This window comes from Lissotriton vulgaris, chromosome 1_1, assembly GCF_964263255.1.
Source record: "Lissotriton vulgaris chromosome 1_1, aLisVul1.2, whole genome shotgun sequence".
NCBI lineage: Eukaryota > Metazoa > Chordata > Amphibia > Caudata > Salamandridae > Lissotriton > Lissotriton vulgaris.
Genome location: NC_141685.1, coordinates 918,383,175 through 918,402,095, shown reverse-complemented (window position 1 = coordinate 918,402,095; position 18,921 = coordinate 918,383,175). Strand labels below are relative to the sequence as shown.

At 44.8% G+C, this 18,921-nt stretch overlaps 1 protein-coding gene across 3 annotated transcripts in view; it reads right to left on the bottom strand.

The window, feature by feature from the left end:
- Positions 1-18,921, bottom strand: part of PDE4A (phosphodiesterase 4A) — a 1,006,014-nt gene that overhangs the window by 38,179 nt on the left and 948,914 nt on the right. For all 3 annotated transcript variants that reach the window (XM_086959060.1, XM_086959061.1, XM_086959062.1), the window contains exon 12: positions 95-249. In XM_086959060.1, the coding sequence (XP_086815186.1) occupies positions 95-249 (155 nt within the window). The remainder of the gene's footprint in view (positions 1-94; positions 250-18,921) is intronic.

Sequence of the window (18,921 nt, the reverse complement as noted above, 5' to 3'; positions counted from 1 at the left end):
TACAGATTTACTTAGGGAGTTTGGACCAGCTCTAAACTTAATGCAACAGAAAGATTCTGATAATTTAAAACCAAAAATAAACCCTGAAGTTTACCATATCAATGACCATTTTCCTCATGGTCTGCCGCTGGCGTTTGGTGAGGTTCACAAAAATGTCACAGTTCTCTTCTTGAAGCAGCTTAAAGCCTACGGCAAGGTGGTGATTCTCCAGCACAGACTCGTCGTTGTACATCAGGGCCAGCTCCGAATCTAGGAGACACAACAGACAGGCGGAGGATGAAGAAACAGACACATTTGCTGGTGCGTTAGGAACTGGACCATGAGTAGTGGCTGGTAACATTTGAAAATGATGTGGTGTAAAAGTTGTGAATGAACTTAAAGAAGCAAGCGGGCAAAGCCCAGGTGGCAACAGGAGGTTTGAGGGGTCTCCCCTGAGAAAAGTGTGAAAAAGGAGTACCACCAAATAGTGCATTTTATAGCAATATTTATTAATGAATTTAGGGCCTGATTACGATGCCGGTAGGACTCTCGTCCGACCGGCACCGTAGCAGAAGCAGGACCGCCCAACTAGAAGTCGGCGGTCCCACTGCCCTGAATACAATGCGGCCGCCTTTATGGTGGTCGCAATGTGTACATTTTCTATTGCGGTGTGTGCTGCGGGCTTCAGCACACGTCCCTAAAGAAAATTAACATTTTAAAAACATCCCTGCACCATGTGGTGCCTGACACATGGTGCAGGGATAGTTGGGGGGCACGGCACCAGAGGTGCCCGACACAGGCCCCATGCGGACGGCCAGGGGATAAGTGGGCCCTGCTAGGGGCTGGCAGGAAGGCAGAAAGGGACATTGTAATCCCTACGGCAGTGCCTGAGCACGCACCGACCTTATTGTAGGGATTACTGACCCTCTAACGCACCCATCGGAAGCGCTGCTGATGGTCTCTCAGTCCGCCGCATCGTAATGCAGTGGGCGGACCGCAGCTACTGAGGTCGGTGGGTCCAACACCAACGATGATCTGTCGGAGTCGGACCCACGACATCGTAATGAGCCCCTAAGTGACAAAGCAAGGTGGTTTATAAAGCAATTGTGGACGTGTATTCTTAAACTATATATATATTTTTCGGGGGAGTTTTATATAGCGCAAACTTGAGTCAAAGGTATCAGAGCGCTTTATATGAGCACCGGTTGAATTACAGACAGACACATACATTTTTTTTTGGTAGGCATGTGGAGATGAAGTGATTTTCCAAGAATCACAGTTTATTGAGCGTCCCTGGCAAGACTCGAACTCGGTTCCCCATCTTCTAGGTCGCCCACTCTAGCTATTAGGCCACATCCTCTCCCCACACTGAATATTGCCCCATATCTTATTACAAGAAATATGTTCAACAGCTACTATAGTGTGTAGATTGTACAGTGTGACAACATCAGGATCTTTAAAGTGTGTGCTTGCCCAGTGTCTTACACTGCATACGGAATGTACTTTAGAAGAAAATGCACTAATTAATACGTGCAGACAGGGCTTTAGGTCGGATAAAAATATGGAAGCTGGGCGCTCAAAAGGGGTTGTGGCTTAAACATGAAAATCAAAGATTCCCATAGTGTGCATAGTTGCTTTCTCTCTACACTTTTTGCCATTGCAACAAGATATATAACACAACACCTGACACACACATACATACATACATACATACATACATACATACATACAGACATACATACAACCTTCCACAACTTTTGGCTTTGTCAGTGGATGTTAGCTGTTGACTGTAAATTAGTAACAAAAATGATTTTGTAGAAAATAATTGTTATTGAAAAGTCAGAAATGTTGAGATTGTGAATTAAATACTACTGAGGCCTGTGGGAGGAGTACTGGTTTTCAGAGTGCCTTAGTCACACCTGTAATGTTCACTCTATGTAAGGCATGTTTTCTCTTTTTCATCTCACCCTTCTGCATATCTTACACTTCATCTCTTTCCACCTTTTCACTCTTTCCTAAATGCCCTTCCTCGCATCTCCGTCACTTTCTCCCCAAACACCCAACTCACCCACTCGACGGTAAGCACTGTCATTTCTTTTACTTTAGCTGTGTCAATATTCTGGCATCTTCATTCACACCTATTTGCACTGAATCACAACTGCTACTGGAATACATGACCATTGGTCTGCGTGCTCTGCAGAGAGGCCAAAGATTGGATGGCATGTAGTTTGAAAACCTTTTTGGTCACTGGCAGGCACTGTCGGAGCTCTGATTTGTGGCCCCTTATGAACATCTGGAGGCTTTTCGGTCTGACGTATGTTCTATAAAAGAATATTGTGACACCCAAAAAAAAGTCCCTCTGAATCGTGGGTGGCACCCTCATAAACATCGAGGGAACTCAGTTAAAAGTATGCCCTATATAGGAGTAATATCCAACACAAAAAAACAGAAACACGCGATATTTTAAATATAAGACTCGTAGAGAATGCAAGATTAGGTAAACGCGGAAAATATAAATGAAGGGAACTAAAATGCTTAAGATTATCTTAACGTTTTTAGCATTATTTTTTCTGAACGTGTGCAGTGTTGGGGCCAGTGAAGTCTTTACTGGCAAAAAACACAGTGCACGATTCCTAAACATTGAATGTTTAAAACTTTAAGGTTAAGGACATGAATATAGGGACCTGTTTCAATATCTTCTTTGAAATATGATCAAATACACTTACATGGGCGAGGCTGAGGCCAGGGAAGTCGTGTCCTCAGTCCAGTACGGTGCAGTCTTGGGCACTTCAGTCCCGGCAGCAGTCGGTGGCGCAGCCAGACGGAGGTACTACACACTAGTGCAGCTCAAGAGTCAAAACCATGCTTCACCTGAAATGTTATAAACGGATACACGAGGCATGGTGGAAGCATGCTCAGTGTATCTGTTTACATCAATGACTTCAGGTCACATGCTGTAAAGTCACTCACCAACTAGCACGCACTATTGCAAAAGCAGCCTCCTGTAATCCAGTGCTTTAAATGGGCCGGTACTCACCGGTACTGAGTACCGGCACTTCTCATGTTTACCGTTCTGAGCACCGGCCCTTCTCTGCTTCCAAGGAAAGTACCGGTACTCATCAAAGACAGGCTCATCGTTGCTTTGGCTCACGCGGACGAACGAGGCTGTCTGACAGCTAAAGCCCCTATGTAGCCCAAGCGGAGCCACCTTCAAACTATTCAGCAGGGCTCATCTACATAATGTCCGGTGTTCACAACCAGCTGTGTTTGACAGAGCAGGGTCCGTTCAGGCCCTGTGCTGTCAATCACATTCACACCATGGTGCGCATTTGTGCACACACTGAATCCAGGCATCCCGCTGACAGCAGCAATAGCAGCAATTAAGAAAGCCACGAAAGAAAAGAAAGCGGCCTTTATTCACCCGAGTGTTTTGTGTGACTGTCTGCTTGTGTCTGGGTGTTTGCCTGCTTGTGTGCGCATGTTTGTGTGTGTGAGAGAGAAAAGCGAGTGAAAGAGGGAGAGAATCCAGACACTAGGGAGGGATTTTAAAGGACATTCTGGAATGTTTTGTGTGATCATTGCTTCTTGTTGCTATGAGTGCGCAATAAAGAATATATAAGTATTCGGCCACATAGCAGAAGTGTCTTATATGTCTTGCCTTTCGCCCCGCACCTAGCCCCGCCCACTTGCTACACTCATAGCTAATTTTAAGAGAACCTGCACTTATTTTTTTCCATTTAAAGTACTGCTGTAACCCCTCCCTGTCCCACATCCTCACAGGGTTGGGTGGTGTCAACTATGCTTGCTGACCACATCCCACCCTGAGACGGCTTAGGAAAGAGTGAGGTGGAGGAAACTTTAGCAATAATGGACGAGCAGCCCCGGAACTACAGGACTGACACTGTACATGCCCGGGGCTGCTTCAAAATCGGATGCTGCTTAGTGTCACCAATTGATGGTCCGTGAGGACCTGCAAGTACTGGAAGCCAGGGCTGGCATCATGTCAGCCCGCATCGCTTGCTTACATGTCTCAATAACTGGCACACATGCACTCGGGTATGGCTCGACAACATCTATGTCAGTGAGCGTCACATTAGGCAGGCAAAGGCACTGTTTCATTAAAGAAATGTGGATGGTAATATGGCTTTACAAAATTGGATGGGCGAGGCCCTCCACTTATTATCAGGAACCGCCCCTGTTGACGAGACTGTCCTGTTGAAGGTACCAGTGTGTAAGTGGAAGCTCAAAGGATTGCATATCTCAGCTCTGTGGGAAGCTTGGGTAGGATTGCTGAACGGAAACCTCAAGGCAGCCAGACAACTGAAACTGTAAACCCAGGTGCTGCAAAGGGGATTCACAATACCCTGTTTTGTGTTGTAGTGGAGCGGCACCAGAAAACTCCAATCAGAACATCATCTACCATAAATATTGTGTTCTAAATATTGTTCACCAACTTATTGCCTCACTGGATTTAATATTTGAAAATGTAGACAAAATGGGGCGATATGTTTTTGAAAAATATATATAGGACACAATATGTCAGACAACAGTTCAAACTACGGCTTTCTGACATTTACCAGTAAGGTGGTTACAGGGTCAACTGAAAATCAAGCCATTTAACCCCTACCCATATGTATGTGTACATATATATTCATATATGTATTCACTGCAAAAAACGATGGTTAAATTTACCTTATAGTTAGATGAATATGTCAGTGACAACAAACGGTTTGAACTACAGAACACAGATATTCACCAGTTATAGTTAGCAGAGCTAACTATAACTCGTGGCCCCACCATGTCATTATTATTACCTCACATACTAAATCACTAATGATATGTTCTATGACATCATTTATGACATCACTCATGATATATCAAATGGCATAACTGATTACATCACTGATGACATCATCCAATGAGTTAGTTTGATTTATAGTTTACATAGTGGCGCATAATTACCATAGTACTTTGACAACTAGTTTTGTACAGCCAATGTCCAGCTAAAGGGTGTAAGTGTTTACAAAACACACATGCTCCTAATACATCGCAGCTATGTACAGGTATTGAACACATTAGAAAAGTTTGCATTGAAGAGTAACCCTGTGTGCAGGTGACAGTTGAAAACTTGTGTTTTAGTATGTTCCACACACGTTTTTAGGCTCTGTAGAAAAGCAGGTTTGTAACAGGGCAAAGATTCCACATACTAAGTATTGCAAGCAGCCTTGAGTTATTATACACAATTGTCTCATCATGACAATTTATACGTAACATAGAAGACTGTGTACACCAGGTATTTAACTATGTACATGTGCTTGTTTTGATTCAAAAGATGGGCTCTCTCTGTAAAGTTTTCACTACAGTATGAAGGCTGCAGGTAGTATAACCTTTGCTACCTTCAGACATTGCTTATTTTAAGTGAACAGTGTCTTTTTTGCCAATTGTTGCATAGAGTGTTCACTGTTCTTAGTAGATACTTTTTAATACTCTATAGTGTATTTCTAATGAGAGTTCCACTGTCTGCAAAATGTGTGGTACAGAGTAAACTCTCTCCATAGATTGAATACTGTTTACAGTACCCACTTCTCTACTCATATCAACTTCATTACTCAATTTAGGTTTGGTGACTGTCAGGGGTTTGATATAGACAAAAGCACTGACTCTATATCAAACCCCTGACAGTCACCGAACCTAAATTGAGAAATGAAGTTGATATGAGTAGAGAAGTGGGTACTGTAAACAGTATTCACTCTATGGAAAGAGTGCCCTACTACGCATTCGTTTTCGGAACAGATGTTCAGTATTTTTAGGAACTTGGCTTTCTCTGAACAGTTGTATCAAAAAAGCACATTCTGCAAACCAAGATCTAGCTTCCTGCCAAATTTAGTGTATTCTGTTTAGCAGTTTTTGCTGTAGCTGTTACGGACACAGCACAATGTCTACCATTGCCCTCAGGGAGCCCCAGTTCCAGGGAACACTAGAAAAAATACTGGCCGGGTGCAAAGCCTGCCCCTCTGCCCGTTTCTGGGAAGGGAGCGGGTGTGCTAGCTCATTCCCTCCCTGCCCATATTTCTCATGGGCAGGGGACTGTACTGCTCCCACTCAAGGGCGGGAGCAGAAAAGAAAATGCTCTTGCTGGATGGGAACAGAGCATTGTGGAGTGCCGGGAGCCGGCTGAGTGGCGGGGGCCTTGGGGCTCCCACGGCAACCCCAACATAAATTAAGGCAGTGGGTGCCCCAGGAGGGGCCAGTCTGAAACAACAGGAGTGTAACCCAAAGACCTAGTTGAGATCGGGGTAGGTACATGCAAATAACAACAATATCTCAACCGGTGTTGGTAAGGAGTACAGTTAGGTATGTAAGTGAAAAACTTTACATGAGAGGACAAGCCAGGAGACTCTTAGTAAGTTTTTAGAATGTGCATACAGCATCATATATTTAAAAACAGGTGACAAAGGTAAGTCATAGTGTTACGTTTTAAACCTATAGTCATTTTACACATGCACATATATCCATGTAATGTATGCTTTACATGATTCTGCAACATTTAGTACTTCTTTACATATGTGAAATGATTTACTGGTTTATAATATACATTTTAGAGCTGTAGTTTGGATGAGGTCATCAATGTTGTCATTGAACATGTCATGAGTGATGTAATATGTGAGGTCATAAGCAGTGTGTGGTGGGGCGTAAGTTATTGTTAGCTCACTAAAATATAACAAGTGAATTTCAGTGGGTGATTTGGGTTTAAAGCTTAACTCTATGAATGACATTGTCACCTAACTATAATGTCCCCTGAACTTTTTTTTTCAGAGTAAGAATAAATAAACATGCGTATATATATATATATATATATATATATATATATATATATATATATATATATATATATATATATATATATATATATATATATATATATATATATATATATATTCACTGAAAAAAACGTAGGTTTTACACCAGTTATAGTTAGCTGGAAGTTTTACTCGCATAAAACCATTGAAATTCCCACGTTATAGTTAGTTGGACTCACTATAACTTGCGCGTGCAATGCACTGCTGATGACGTCACATATTACATCACTCATGACATGGTCAGTGACATCACTCATGACATCACTGATGACACCATCCAGTGAATGTGTGTCTTTCTGAAAAATAAATATGTTTAATATATGTATATGTAAAAGTTGATGGAAGAATAAATGTTTAAATAAGTGTCTAAATGGATGGTTTTTTTAAAAAAAATTGATTGGTTAACTGGCTTATTAAGTGCATCTTAGTGAATACATATATTAGTGAGTAATGTTTAAATATTTAAATGTATGTATTAGTGTTTCCATTTGTGTATAAGTGGCTGCATGGGTTGGTGAGTAGCTACATGTGTAGGTATATGGGTTATTAGATTTTTTTTTTGTTAAAGATATTTTTATTGAGAGTACAGGAAGGAAGAAATAATAGAAGAGAGAAACGATAGGAACATACGGAATGCAATATGAGCCCTCGCAGGAGCTAACTCCACATGGCCAAGAAGCAATATCATTGTTGAAGATTCGTACAACGCAGCAGCCCTAGGCAGGATAAGTCTCAAAGTTCGCCAGCCAACAGCGTTGTGCCCAACGAGGAACCCTGGAGGGGCATCAATCCACATTGGCACCAGGCAAAAGCTGTCCCAGTCAGAGGCGTAGTCGACCAGTTCAAGTTGCGCCTCCATGTGTCTTGGCCACGAGAAAGACGTTGCAGCGAGGTATAACGGAACCCCCCCCCCCCCCCTTGGAACAAACAATCCAAATCCCCCCCCCCAAAGGCTCCAGCCACCTACCAACCCCCCTCCCCCCAGTGGTGGCAGTCTAGCAGCAGGCATTCACTCAAATAGTCTTCACACCTGAAACAAATGTAGTGCACGTAAGGTGGGTGGACAGACCGCCGATGGCAAACCTCGAGAAAGAAAGCGGACTAGCGGGCCCCACCTGAAGGTGAAATTCTTAAAGTCACCTCTGAAAACATCAGCCATACGTTCCACACTCAACAGCTTCCACAACTTAGCAAACCAGAGGGAAAGTGCAGGGGCCTCCTTCTTCCTCCAAGCCGCAGCCAAGTCAACTTGGCCGCACCTATGCAGAGCCAAAGGATTTGTTTATCTGCCTTGGTCTGATGCTCTAGAAGCGGGTCCCGAAGACCCAGGAGCACGAAGCCTATGGAGTCCGGAATCGGGTAACCCAACACATCTTTAATATGAGACAGTATCTCCCCCCAATAGGGGCGTATGATAGGGCAGTCCCACCAGATATGGCGAAAATCCCCAAGGAAACCACAGCCTCGCCAACACCTATCCGACGCAGAGGGAAAAATCTTTTTCAATCGGGTCGGGTAAAGATACCAATCCAGCATTGTTTTCATATGGGCCTCCCGGAGATCAATAGAATGATTGAATTTGTGTAAATCGCGCCAGAGGTGAGTCCACTCCTCGTCGGAGATATCTCGCCCTAAGTGCTCTTCCCACAGACCCATGTATCTAGGGCGAGGCGAGATAGCAGTAGTCAATAGAAGATCATAGAGGAATGAAATCACCCCCTTCATAGACGTTGCGCGGGTGATATAGGATTCGAAATCTGTGGGAGGCCTCGTCGCTGCATCCCGCACCTCCGGTGACAACGCCCAGTGAAGCAGTTGGGCATGCCGGTAACGCTCGGAAGGTAGCACCGCGCAATCACACATGCAATTATGGAAGGTGAGTGGCTCATACCCATGGAACAAGTGTGTGAGTGCGTGGCAACCCCCCGCCCTCCACCCATCAAAGGGGCCCTCAACGAGAGCCGGCGGAAAGGCCGGGTTAAAGTGGATAGGTCTGAAGGGGGATGGGAAGGAGGTCCACCTCTCGTCGCTAGAGACCGACTCCCAGACCTTCAGAGTGGTACTCGTAGGAGTGCTAATGTAGGCGTTGCGAGGCCGATCCCCCTTTGCCTTCCAAACCAGGTCCCATATCGATCTTCCTGCCACACTCCTGTCCATATGTAACCAGTGCTTCTCCGACTCCATTTGGGTCCACTCGGCCAGCACTCGGAGTTGCGCCGCCTTATAATAGAGATGCATGTCCGGGAGACCGACCCCACCCTTCCTCAGAGGCCGACGCAGCGTAAGAAAGGAAAGTCTAGAGCGGCCTCCCTGCCAGATATAGCGCAGAATCATGGATTTTAGGTGCCTAAAAAAATCCCCCTCCAAAGTGATAGGGAGTGCTTGGAACAGGTACAAGAGCTTGGGGAGCAGCGTCATCTTAATGGCATGTACGCGACCCGTCCAAGAGATGAACATGGGCTTCCAACGATTAAGCTTGGTCTGTTATCTGGGTCAGCAGGGGAGGGAAGTTGGCCGCATACAAGGTGGCAACAGATGAGGTCAGCTTGACCCCCAGATACTGTATGCAGCAGCTGGACCACGACAGGGGCGTGAGTGGTCGGATGCGGTCCACCTCAGCGGGCGGCAGCGTGAGATTGAGGATGTAAGACTTGCCGGGATTGACCCGAAAACCCGCCACTGCTTCGAACTGATAGAGTACTTCTTGCACCCGTGGGAGGGAGTTCCCCGGGTCCACTAGTGACAATAGAACGTCGTCAGCAAAGAGGGATATTTTATGCTGCTCCCCCGAAAAGGGGAGACCAACAATATCCGGGTCCTCCCGTACCCTAAGGGCCAGAGGCTCGATGCTGAGCGCAAAGAGTAGGGGAGATAGGGGGCAGCCCTGTCTCGTACCCCGGGAGTGTGCAAAGAAGGGTGAAACATGGCCATTCACCATAACCCTCGAGCGCGGACCATGGTAGTTGGCCCGAAGCATATCGATAAATTTGGGTGAAAAACCAAAGGCCTTCAAGGTACTAAAGAGGAAGTTCCAGTCCACCCGGTCGAACACCTTTTCAGCGTCAAGGCCCACCAAGACCGCTGGGATCTTAAAGCGATTAGCCTTCTCGATCAGGTGAATCAGCCTTCTGGTGTTGTCGTGGGTCTGGCGACCTTTTATGAAGCCAGATTGGTCGGGGTGAATAAGAGCAGGCATGAGGTCCTGGAGCCGGGCAGCTTAGATGTTTTTTTAGTATCAGTATGAGTGTTTGTATGGTTTGGTGGGGGTATTACTTATCACATAGATGCATGAATGACTAACTCTCTCTTTGTATGTGTTTTGAAGACAGCATATGTGCAGGACTGTATGGGTGGATGAGTGTGTATATGTGTGTGTTAGTGAGTGAATGACTGTCTCACTAGTGTCTTTATCAGTAACTACATATGTTTTAATCTAGTATATGTGAGTATTGATGTATATAAGTGTGTATATGTGAGAGTAAGAGATTGTAAGAGTTCCTGTTTAAATAAGTATGTGTTTCTATAAGTGATAGTTTAAGAGAGTAAGTATGTGCAAGTTTCCTTAGAAGTAAGGTGGTAGTGTGTGTATAGCTGTATATGCAAATAAATGGATGTTCAATAGTTTACTTGCATGTGTGAGTATGTGTGAGAGAAACTTTTTGATGACTGTCGGTGTGTAACAGGATGTATAGGTGTATCACTACATATGATGATTGAGTATATGTATGAGTGACTATATAGAACTGTTGGTGAATGAGTGGATGTGTATATAGATGGTGGAATTATTGAATTGGTTGTTGTAACTGGTATGGGTATCTCCATTTTTTTGAAAATTTTAATTTCTATTTTTGAATATGTGTTTCATGGGTTACATTACAGTGAAAGGAGGTCTGTCACTCTGTCACAAGGATGGTGTCATCAGTGATGTCATGAGTGATGTCACTGACCATGTCATGAGTGATGTAATATGTGACGTCATCAGCAGTGCATTGCACGCGCAAGTTATAGTGAGTCCAACTAACTATAACGTGGGAATTTCAATGGTTTTATGCGAGTAAAACTTCCAGCTAACTATAACTGGTGTAAAACCTATGGTTTTTTCAGTGAATTGAATAGGTTTTTTAAATGCTAATTCCGAACTATAACTGGTGTGGAACCTATGGTTTTTTCAGTGAATTTCAAAGGTTTTTTAATAGCAAATCTCTATAGGTATGAAATGTAATATTTTTTATAACAAATTTTATATTGTATAATTATGTAATAGTTTTTTTTTTTTGCCTCGGAGCGCTCCCGGGGCGCGTACCGATGCGCTCACCGGTAAGCGCAGTGCTTCGGCGCGTCCTGGGGCGCGTACCGGTGAGCGTCCCGTTAGCGCTATTCCCGCGAACGAAAACAACATCGTGACGTATCGCGTAGCCGCGTGATACGTCATATGACGCACTGCGTAAGCGCACCCGGAAGCACCCGAGCGCATACGATCGCGCAACGTAAGCGCCGCCGGGCACGCCCCGGGGCGCGCCCCCGGGCACGCACCGGGTCGCATAGCGTAAGCGCGTCGGGTCATATGACCTGAAAATAACACTTTTGATTGGTTCAGAACACTTTTAGTTTCCAAATGATGAGAAAGCCCAGGTCATGAGACCTGAAAATAACACTTTTGATTGGTTCACAACAGTTTTGTTTTCCAAATGATGAAAGACCCCACCTTTTTTCCTCATTTTCACTTTGTTGTTTGAGTGAAGAAGACCTGCATTCATTCTGTGAGAAATGGCTTCACTAGTAGCAGCTGCAGGTGCATCTGCACCACCACCACCACAAGGACCACCACAAGACCACATTGGTGGTCAAGAAGAAAAGGAGGATGAAGAGAGGCAGGAAGAGATGCAATATCTGCCTGAGGACAATCCCCCATACAGACCCAAGGAACATTTTATTTGGGAGTTTTACAAGATGCCAAGGGGTGCAAAAAAAGTGAATGCAGCTAAGGTGACTTGCCTCATCTGTAACCAACAACTGTCAAGAGGGAACCCAAACAAAAAATACTCTTTTGGGAACCACAATATGATTAGACATATGCAGAGGAAGCACCCGAACAATTATTCGGCAGCAGAGGTCAGGGAACTGACCAAGAACCCTCCCCTTCCTTCTTCTTCAAGCACCTCCAATCAACCCACTCCATCGGGTGCAGAGGCTAGGGAGATGTTCCCTAATGTACAAACCAGGTTTGCAAAATTTAAATTTCTTTGCATATATTGCAACAAAACAATTTCATATGGTGAGCAAAGCATCACTTTACTCAATCGAGCTGCAGACAAGCATCACTGCAGCAAGCAACTTTAATTTTTTTCTATTTTTTTTGCTCCAGTTGAGCTGTTTGCAATTCCCTGTGTTTTGTTTGACCCCAGAAAAACGACAAAAAAATATAAAATTGTTCAGAAAAGCCAAAAAAAATAAAAAATGTTAAAAAAAAATAAAAAAATATAAAACAACAAAAAGAATAAAAAAACAGTTCTTTTCAGAACTACCTCCAATTTATATAAAAATGCTCCATTTTTTAAAAACTGTCTTCCTTTTTTTCTCCAGGGTACGCTCCCCGGGGCGCGTACCGGGCGCTCCCCCGCGCAAATCGAAAAAACCCAAAAAGATTTTTTTTGCCGCGCGGGGCCTTTTATGGCCCCCACATCAAACCTAGGGGGTCAGGGGGGGTCTACTCTGCCCCCTTATGGTCTTTTCCCCCTTTGTTTTTGGCACCTCTTGTGTCTCGATCCTACCGAGACACAAGATGGCGGCCGCTCCGGACTGTTTGGAATGTTGACAGACACCCGAGAGCCAATCAGCTTTCCGCGCGCGAACTCGCGTAGCGCGCTGGAGCGCGCCACGGTTCGCGTACCGGGGCGCGCTTATAGATATATATATTTTTTTGAACCTAAATTACTCAAAATTCACTGGAGCACATATCTTGAGACATAGCAAAGGCACATCGGGCTACCAGTCCCTACAATTTTGCCAAGTTTGGTGGAAATCCATTCTGCCGTTCGGGCTAAAAGTGAGGTCGACCGCCCTATGGAAATTAACATGGGGAAAACACGTTTTGGGACCCCCCTTTTATCTCGGCCTTTGCTTGACAAATCCCCCCCCAAACTTTCAGGGAAGGACCGGGGTGCCGCGAGGCAAATTTGAGGAAACTTTCAGGCAGATTCCTCAACCGGCGCCAAAGTTATTCACAATAGAATGTTGAGATTTTGTATTGAAAATAATCCTAACTATAACTACCTACTGGCGACTGCCAGTAGGTAATTATATATATATATATATTATACAGTGGCAGTCACCACTGGTTAGTTATGGAACAGCTGCACTTCCCACTGAAAAAGCATTTTTTTTAATTTGCCTGTAACATAGGCAAATAATGTCCATCATGCCAATTTCTGTGCACTTTTGTGCAAGGTAAAATAGTGAATAGTAGAAGTTCCAAAAATGTGTTTTTCTTATTTTAGCATCCACAAAAAGCGTCGCTCATAACTACAGCACAAAACTGCTTGACAGAGTTTACACCAAACTTCATATGACAGAAGAACTTTAATCAGAAAGCGTGCTTTTTGTGGTTTGAAATAATTATATTCAATCGTTTTTAAAATATAACTCATTTGACAAATTTGTCAGCTGGGCTGGAAAAGGTTATCACTTTTGCATATCTTGTCAGTTGAAAAGCTATCCGTGGATTTGTTTATAACTTTTGCACTGCTAGGTGAATACGCATAAAATTTGGCAGTCATGTTGCATTATCACACTTATGCAGGTCCATCAAAGGGGGGCATTTTAAAAAAAGGCCCCTTACACGTGTACATTTGCTGATAACTTTAGTACACTGTGATGAATCTGAACAAAATTGTTAGAAGCTTTGAAAGATTGTGCAGGAAATTGTATTACTGATTGAGTGTGGCAAAACCCTACTCAAGCAGCAACCACAATTCTTGTCAGAGAGAATCACAAGCAAACCCCAATTTAACCTGTGATCATTCCTCTGGTAGCTTGGGACAAAAGCAGTCAGGCTTACCTTAGAGGCAGTGTGTAAAGTGTCTAGGCAGCACTTCAAACATTAATAAAGTAAAAACACAACAAGAAAAAAATCTCAAAACATTTTAGAAAAATAGAGTTAAATTCAATAAATTATTTGTGGCCAAAATGATTAAAATATAATCAGTAGAACTGAAGGTATTTAATTGTAAAGATTTAGGTAAAAATAGTACCAAAAGGTGCAAAGATCAACTGTCACAGTCCAACACGACCAGATGGCCTCAAAGTCACAAGTTCAGGCTGGCCATGATGGAGCGCAGGCTGGGCATAGGACAGCCCACTGAAGTTTGTACCGTATATCCTTGGTGCGCAGTCTGTGAACTGTTGCTTTGCGAGGCTATGCATCGTCCAGCGCCAGTTCCGGTGAAGCTACGAGGCCTTGCAGTGCTTTCCGTAGCTCTTGGTTAATTCTGATGAGCTGTGCAGCGACGCTTTGCAGGGATTTGCGTCCATTGGTGTCGGTTACGGTGCAGCTGCGAGCCCTGTGGCAAGGCTTTGTGTTAGGCCTGTAGGAGCTCTCTCTGATGCCAGCCAAGGGCCCATGACTTGGGGAGGCACAATTTGGGGATCAGGAACACACTCCAGTGAAAGCCAGCATGGCTCAGGAAGGCCCAGTGCACTAGGCTGCCTGGGCAGTTGCAGGGAGTCCTCTGGAGCTTGTTATCTCCCTGTAGCTCAGAACAGGAGGTCAGTCGGCTGACTCTTGGAGTCACTCCAGCCTGGGATGAAGAGTGCAGTTCAAGTCTCAGCAAAACAGGCAGCAGGACAGAGAGTAACAGGGTAGCAGAGTGGCAGTCCATCTTCTAGCAAAACAGCACAGCAGTGCTTCTTCTTTATTATCCACAGGTCCAGGAGTGTACTAATGAGTGAGTCTGACAGTCCTATCTTTATACCTAATATATTTTTTAAAGTAGAATTGTCTAGAGAATTCCCTTTGAAGTTCTTCAAGTTTCGTGCCTCCTCTGCCTTGGTTCCAAGCTAGCTGCATGAACAGTGCAGAGGGTACAAGCCATAACGTGAAGGTAGGGGACAGCCTATTGAGTTGCAAGTGGGTTTGTGCTCAGCTCCGACCTCCATCCTGCCAGTTAATAGCCCATGCAGGTACACCTAACCCCTCTATTGTGTGGCTGTCTGGGAGGAATAGACACAGTCCAGCTGCCAACTACACCATGTCATGAGACCCAGGAACAGGCAGTAGGCACCAAATTAGGCAGGAAAATGCCAACTTTCTAAAAGTGGCATTTTCAAAATTGTAACTTAAAATTTGACTGTAGCATTAAAGATGATTTTAATTACAATTTCGTAGACACCAAACGTGAAATGCTTACCTATTCCCTATCAAAGGTTAGAACTTATTAAATGTAAAAAGGCAACCCAATGTTATTGTATGGGAGAGGTGGCCTTACAGTAATGAAACACAAATTAAGGAGTTTTTCACTACCAGGACATGTAAAACTTAATAGTGCAGGTCAGACTTTTTAAATATTCTGCAACCTGCCCTATGGGCTGTTAAGGGCTTACCCATAAGTTCGTTTAGTGATACAAAACTGAAAAGGCTTTGAAATGTGCCAGTTATTGTGTGCATTGCACAATGCACACCATCTCGCAGACATCTACAATGCTCAGCACATCCCTTAGAGAATAACATGTTTTAAAAAGGTTGTCTACAAAGACTGAAACATCACAGGGCTGTGAGTTATAATGTGCATTGTACACTGCACCCTTCAAGGCTTTTTTGATTTTGTAATCACTGAACCATAACTATGTATAAAAGTCGCTTTATCAGATAACATAAATGGGGCCATAAAATCACATTAGGATTAAGAGCGGAATGAAAAACTGCAATGTCTTAGCCTTTCTCACATTCTATAAGAAATGAAATGGAAGAATATTGTCTCTTCTTTATCACCTGCCTCACTCTCCTTTCTACCAGCAAGCCTTGCATCATGCAACAGAGATAGGGTCTGAACTTTCAAAGACATAATGTGGTATATACAAACCAGGCTTGCACACAGATGACATGTTTATTTGCCTTGTGCCTAATTGTACAACCCATGAGCTTCTCCACTTAAATGAAATGATTGCAGTCACAAATGTTGTCACTTGTCACCCAGTGACACCTGGAACTTCCCTGTCAGTGGACAAACTGATCATGCAAATGCTACCCTTAAACAAGCATTTGCAATGAAATAGGTCTCACATTTGCAAACGTTTGAGCTATTTGGCATTGTAAATGACAAACCTTTCATTTATGTGTTGGTTTTGAAGACAGAAAGAAATATCTTTGTCATTTACAATGCCAATAGCTTAAACTCTCGCAAATGCGAGACCTATTGCATTTGTAATGCAATAGGTCTCATATTTACGCGAGTTTGAGCTAGTGACTTCGCAAATAACAATGACTTGAATTTTTGTTTTGGTTTTTAAAACATGAATAAAAGGCATTGTGATTTACAATGCCAATAGCTTAAACTCGCGTAACTGCAAGACCTATTCCTTATTTTTATGAGCCCAGATTTCAAATCATATTCAGTAAACCGAGACCGATCGATCCAGCTTTTTGCCTCAGTCCCAACGCTGGTGAAGAGGCCCTCCTTACAATGAGACGTGCATTACCATTCAAACGGTCAGCCAGAGAAGACTTGCAGGAACCATTTATAATTTTCCTGTTCCCGTTCCAGTTCTGTTGGGGACAGTCCCTGCAGACGATTTTTTGTTTTATGGTTGCAGTCTCTGTCATCACCGCTGCTGCCTTTCTAGGGCCCCTACCCTATGGACAACAGGTGTGCAGAGACTCCCCCCGGGACACTGGTTGACCTGCCCTCCTCTTCACTGAGAGAAATTTGCTTAACAGATCGAGGGAAGGGGCTGCAGCTAACAATACACATCTGAGTTGTGTGTAGTGCAGAAACAGCTAGCGTTGCAGCGGTCTCAAGGTTTTTACCTTAAGCGAGGTCGGCTGCCTGCCTCCAGATTTCTCCCAGTGTCGCCGGTTCTTGGTTGGTGTGTTATGCACCGTACAGACCAGGAGACACCCTATCCATTGTCCGCCGCTTGTGCTGAGCATGGCACGATGTAATCCTGCTCTCCAAGCATCCCTCTGCTTTCCTGCTATTTCCCCTCCACTATACCAGTCCCGCTCCCTGTCAAATCATTTGCATACGGGTGTTTACACGCCAGGAGCCCTGTTGATCATTAATCATGCACAGGGCTCAGAATACAGCCTCTTCCTGGATGTACGTGTGCATTTTGCACTGCTTCTGTTTTCATTTCACAAGTCTGGCTACATTGAGTGTTTGCGAGGGGTGGAGCTGGCACAGGGGTACCAGATGCAAACCTAAAGGTCAGAGCGGTGACTGTTGGGAGGGGCTCCCAGGTCTGAGTACCATTCAGTAAGATTCAGCCCCTCCCCATGAGGGGGGTCCTCAAGTGACTTCTAGACGGGAGTCGGTGAATAATGCAGAGGTATGCCTGCTTTTGAAACCAGTGAAGATTGTCGTAAGATTTGAACCATTAATATGTCGCATTACGTTACACAAGAACACTGTCATTTGTTTTAGGCACGAGGACATGAAGTGATTTGCCCAGAGTCACAGGAAGTTGACCCGGCGCCAAGACTCTCCCGGTTCCCCAGTTCAAAGTGGGCACCAATGGTCGTAGCAACACATTCTCTCCATTGGCAGTGTTTGCACCGCAAAATGTCTTGCGCGTAACGAAGCAGGGGTGACTGGCACAGAGAAAGAAGCTTTCTTGAAAGAGTAAGTGAGAAAGTAAATGTAAATGTAAATGTAGTATACTTGTAAAGCGCACAGCTGCCCCAGCAACGGGGCGTCCCGGCGCTGTGTATAACGCTGTGGAACCCTTCCTGGCTCTCCCTGTGAGATGTCCCTCCTGGGCACCCCCTAGGTGAAGCCAGGCATCCCAGTGTTGTTGCGGCCGTTGTGAAGATTAAGCAAGCTATTGCCCAGAGTTGCAGCGTGGGACCCATGATTAGAGTAGGTACCGAGGCGAGAATGATCGAGTCTGCGGACATTGAGCCCAAGACCCTGCTGCGTTGGGAATTTAACCCTGGTCCCGGGCCTGATCTCTGCTTCAGAGTCTGCCGCTTCTAACCAGTGAGCCACACTTCTCCAAGTGAACCCCTTGGCCGTCCTTGCCTATAGGTGCAGGGCAGAGCGAGCTGGTCCATGGCTGTCCTACTTTTTAGAGCTGGGAGGGGCGGAAGGAAGCTCCCAATGTTTTGCCCTGGGGGGTTCACTTGAAGCAGTCTCTCTTTGATTAGAGCTCTGACGCAAGACTCCCCAACCACTAATTACAGACATCAGAGTAATGGGGACACCCCCCCCCCCCAACAGGAATCAATAAATATATGAGACAATCCCGTTCCAGACAGAGCATGAATTATGAAAGCGGCAAAACTCTGAAGCATGCGCGGGTGGAGGTAGTTTATAGGCTTATAGGGGCAGAGACATGGGTGTGAGACAGACAAGGCAATAAGGGGCAAGGGCAGGGATAATGAGTGACTCTCGTGACCGACTGAAAGGTTGGGGTCGGCGGGGCAGAGGGAATCAGGATGGACTGTAAAGGTCACATTTATAACAATATGTTCTCGGGCAGGGAGGACAGTACATGGCAGTGGCGGTTGTCAACATAGGTCAGGTTTGGGCGAAGGCTGGTCAGCGGTGAAACGATGATAGTCTGGGTGCTAAACTGGATGGAGAAGTGATGTGGGGGAAGGTCACATGACACAGGAGGAGGGCAGGACGTATTGGGAAAGGGGTGCAGCTTAGGGAGGGAGATTGTTTCCCTGGCTTTGTGGGCAAATCGGTTGGCTTTGTGGAGCGGGTAGGGGGTTCTGGTTTCGGAGGCGGGGGGTTCACCATCAGTTGGTCTTAGGGCGCAATGTTTTGGGTCCTCGGAATAGGACTGAAAGGGGCATTTGTCCGGGGGTGAATTAACGGGAATACGATAATAAACGCACAGAGTAGGGTTGGAGGGAGACAAA